Raw genomic sequence first — 4,733 nt, 5'->3', positions numbered from 1 at the left:
ATTCGGGAGAAAAACGATAGAAATATTCAAAATGTGTGTCCATGTTATTGTCCTACTATGAACAAAATACATGTACTCCACTTAAACTGTCGGTGGACCCACCGGACTATTTCTCGTTCCAACAAGTGCATCACAACTGGTATTTCAAACCGCTTTACCACTGGGGTACGTCCCGCCCCATACTTTCAAAGACTGTCATTTTAAAAACTGTTTAAAGTAAAAATCACAAATAAAAATATGTTACTGCAGACCAATCTTAAAGTTGTAAAAGAAAGGTAATACTACTTTAACACGTTCTATATATATTTATAACATCGTAAAGACAAGGAACGTTTTATGTGTACACATCATGATATAAATGTGTAAATAAAGACACATATCAAACACCTTTTAGCACACATATTTTATTACATCAATAGCGGACCACAAGTGGGAAAGAAAGCGTGAGATAAAATAACGTCTGTGAGAAACGAATGCAAAAAATATATATATACGAAAGCAAGTACATATTTAGGGTACCTCAAACACTAGTGGCAAATGAGTAATTGATCCCAATTGTTTTCACTGTTTACTGGTTCGTTTCATGTTCAGGACATATTAAGGCAATTAAAAACATACTGTAGTGTGTTTGTGTGTGTATGTGTGTGTGTGTGTGTGTGTGTGTGTGTGTGTGTGTGTGTGTGTGACGTGTGTGTGCGTGTGTGGGCGAGCGCGCGCGTGGGTGTGTGTGGTGGTGGTGGTGGGGGGGGGGGGGGGGTTACACGAAGACCCTACCTAGCCCTTGGACTATGGAATTTGTATTTAGTATACAATAGTATAAATCTATATTTTTTTATTTGCCATTTTTCCTACTATCGTCATGGTATATGCAGAATTATATACAACACAAACTTAGTTATTTCTGAACTTGATATAGTTCTGTTAAGTATTCAACCACTATTGTCATTATTCACCACTTCTTTACACCAGTCAGTTCACACGTTGGCATACATGCCTGTGGCTTCGAGTTGAGCAAACGGAAAGTCACAGAACAGTTTGAAGTCATTCTGAAAAAAAGTATGTGAAGATATAATTCATTTTAGAACGAATGGCAGTGAACTATTAGAATTAGTTGTTTGTGGAATAACCAGTTATTAATTTAAAGTAGTTATACAACTACACGTCTTACTTGTTCTCAATATCTCAAAACGGTGACCAGTTATTGATAGTACGTAAAGGCAGTAACCAATTATTAACTGAATTTATCAATTAGAAATATATTTCTAAATATGTCACATCAGTAACCATACGCGTACGAGACGGGGTTGAGGGTGCAAGGGGGTGGGGGTTGGGGCGCAGAGCGGCAGTTAAATCCTGCAAAAACAATAGAGAAATTCGGGCAACATGAGCTGGCCTAAACACCTTTTACTATGCCCCTACCACAATGGGAGGCCATACACATCTGACAGTAACCAGTTATTACGATTAACTTCAAGAATTAACTAGTAGTTAATTTGATGTAGCCATATATTCCTAAATATCTCAAAACAGTAACCCATTTGTTGTTAATATCTGGAAGAAGTAACCAGTTACTAAGTTAAATAGTTACATATTTTTGAATATATCAAAACAGTAACCGGTTATAGTCAATGATTTAAAGCACTAACAACGTATTAATTTAAAGTAGTAAAACATTGCAAAACTAATTTGAACCAGTAGGCAGTTATTAATTAAAGTAATTAATTATTTCTAAATGTTTTAAAACAGTAACGGTTATTGACAATAACTTGAAACAGTAGCCAGTTATTAATTAAAGTAGTTATATATGTCTAAATGTTTCAAAACTGAAACCAGCATAACTTGATGCAATAGTAAAGTTTTCTGTTAAACATAAGTAGTTATTCTCAACCTAAAGCAGAAACTAGTTAATCTCAATTTAAAACCATAACCGGTTACCATGAATAACGTAAATCTAGACACCACTTATTCGCAATGGTTTAAACCAGAAACCATTTGTTCATTACGTACCACTGGTAATTGGACACTTGACAGCATTGACTGGAGTCTTCTGACGTTGTTAAATATCTCAACTCGCTTGTCAAAGGAAACTCCAGACATGATGTTGTTCATTATGCACAAAGACAGACCTTCCATTTTGTCAGATTCACTGAAACAGAACAACACATGTAAAGCTTTTCACCATATATTTCCTTCATTCTACCCACATTATTCGTTGTAATCCCTGAAACGTGTGTAGTGATTCGTTTGCAACCATGTTCAGTTGTTTGGCAATAATGCTAATATGATTTCAGATTCGGAATGTCCGCATCTACATAACATTTATTCAATATTATTGCTACCAAACAGGATAATATGATTCAAACGAATCACTACGCATATTTACATGGATTACAACTGATTTTGAGGGAAGAATGATGAAAATACATGGTAAAAATGTCTCATGTTAAAACATTGTCCCCGAATATCTGTACAATGTTTACCCGAATTTGAGTTTTTGTACCAGCACAAGTTGGCAGTTGTCCCCCCCCCCCCCCCCCCCCCACACACACACCTGCCCTCTTTTTCGTGCGCTTATGCATCAAACTTGTCCTACCAAGAAACCTTCGGACCTCATTCACTACTTTGTGCAGAGATACAAAGTCTGATTTACGTATGGTAATGGCTTTGTCATTCAGATTATACATGGACAGCTGTCTACCAATTTCATATATATAATTTCCCTACTAGTGGTAAACCACTCCACTGATACATTCCCCGTCGGTGGGCCCATTTGGCTATTTCTCTTTCCAGCCAGTGCACCACGACTGGTATATCAAAGGCCATGGTATGTGCTATCCTGTGTATGGGATAGTTAATATAAAAGACCTCTTGCTACTAATGGAAAAATGTAGACATCCATTAGATGATGATTAATAAATCACACACACTTTAAACTGCCCGGTACAAATGCCTCTAGGCAGCGCAAGAATGATGTCAAAAAACCGTCTTTCTGCAAAATGCAAAGTCGAATGGGCATTTGGCAAAATATTCCTTGATTCCTTGAATCTTTATCTAGTGTGTGGCCTACATGAGGCCACCCACTCTCGAGGCGATCCTTTTCTGGACAATTCATCCTTCATTCACCGCTCAAGGGATCTTCTGGGAGTGGCAGTCCTCTTAAAGACGAGGCACCTGATACGGATTCATAAAGGCAATCCATTGAGCAGAGATGTGGTTTTGATTACAGAAAGCGGGGATGTTGTTCAGATTTCGTAATTGTCAGTTACTTACTCGAAGACAACTGTGACAGGATGGAATTTCAGATTTGTCTGTCTGTCCAGGATTTGTTCTGTCAGAGTTGTCAGATAACGTATCACCGTGGAAGTGTTAGACATGTTACTCCGTGACTGTACGGAGAAGTTGGCGATTTCTTTCTTTTCATCTGATCCCTGTAAAATGGAATATTGTAATTAAATAGTTGTTACTGATTTAAAACCAATGCTGCAGGCAATACTAAATTATAACAGGCGCCAAATGCAAGAGAGAGTTTCGACAGACAAATTAAAAGATATAACAACAAGTATAACCAATATTAATTAGTATCAATATAAACCAATCAAAACTGCCCCCAAAAATATATTTTGATGAAGGATGTCATAGCAATCTTATATTGTCGGATTAGTACCATTGTGTCTACATCCCATTTTGCCTACAGCTTATGACAACATAATTAGGGTCCTTAATTGGGGATTAATTGCTTGAGTGATTATGACGTTATACCTGTATCACCTGCCTATATGTAATAGTTTGGTCCAATATTGAAGACTGATAAACACTGGCTGAAATCTGGCGTCATCGTCCACCCATGTCTCGGTGATGTAGTCGTTGAACTACTCTAGCCTTGGAAGGTCGGGACTGTTGTTCAGGACATCCATCCAGACGTCCTGCACTTGGTTGAGTGGGAGTAGTGGTAAGGCAGCGGCTTTACGAACAAGGCTGCTGGAGATCAAGGTTGGTCCTATACTCGACTGTAAGGCCTTTCTCTGCGACATTCCTCCACACAGCTTGTGAGAAATGAAAAAAACATCCTCTGATGTCGGCGTCTGGGTACACCTCTTGACCAGCTTGGATAGCGGCCACCTCAAAGTCCGTCTGTATTACACGCGGTGCGGTTTCCACTCCAATCCTAGTGTGCGCAGCTGCAGTTATCAACGTGAACAACCTAACATATGTCTCCTTGGACTTCCGTGGAAGTAATGCGTATGCAACAGGACACATGACGTCATCGACAAGGCAGTGGATGGAATAGAGCTGACACCACAAACTCGGACAAACGTAGAAAGTTCCGTCCATGAAAAGCGTCTCAGCCTCCTGTATTTTGTCCATTAATTCCAGTTTAACATAGGACCATTGCACTATATTGTGGGGGTGCATTTTAACGTCCCAATCTGCCTACAGACTGTTGGCAAAGTGGGATGTAGGCACAATGGGATGCACCCATATTGTCCTGTAGGATGATGGACTAATAAACATCTGACGGATTAGTACATATTTTGTGCAGTGCTTGAGTCATAGCCCATATTTCAGATCAATGTTGGCCTTCATACAAAGCTATATGATAAAACTTCAGCTTCCCAATAATAAATATTCCCTTCATGTCGTGCACTATTCCTTCTTCTTCAGCTGTTAGTGTCTATATTTCGCAACGTCTAAGACAACTTGGAGCATGCTCATCGTAAGCCGTTTTTATAACC

General features: G+C 38.8%; 1 protein-coding gene across 1 annotated transcript; it reads right to left on the bottom strand.

Annotated features, from left to right (window-relative positions):
• Window positions 1–388: 388 nt before the first annotated feature.
• LOC121387500 lies at window positions 389–3,812 on the bottom strand. The gene is made up of 3 exons (XM_041518646.1): window positions 3,271–3,812; window positions 2,008–2,146; window positions 389–1,046 (listed from the first exon to the last, which is right to left on the bottom strand). Exons 1-3 carry the CDS (start codon window positions 3,372–3,374, stop codon window positions 975–977), a joined length of 315 nt encoding a protein of 104 aa, XP_041374580.1. The 5' UTR covers window positions 3,375–3,812; the 3' UTR covers window positions 389–974.
• Window positions 3,813–4,733: the final 921 nt, after the last annotated feature.

Source organism: Gigantopelta aegis, chromosome 13 (assembly GCF_016097555.1).
Source record: "Gigantopelta aegis isolate Gae_Host chromosome 13, Gae_host_genome, whole genome shotgun sequence".
Lineage (NCBI taxonomy): Eukaryota > Metazoa > Mollusca > Gastropoda > Neomphalida > Peltospiridae > Gigantopelta > Gigantopelta aegis.
Note: the sequence above shows the minus strand (reverse complement) of the source record. Positions and strands in the feature narration are given on the sequence as shown.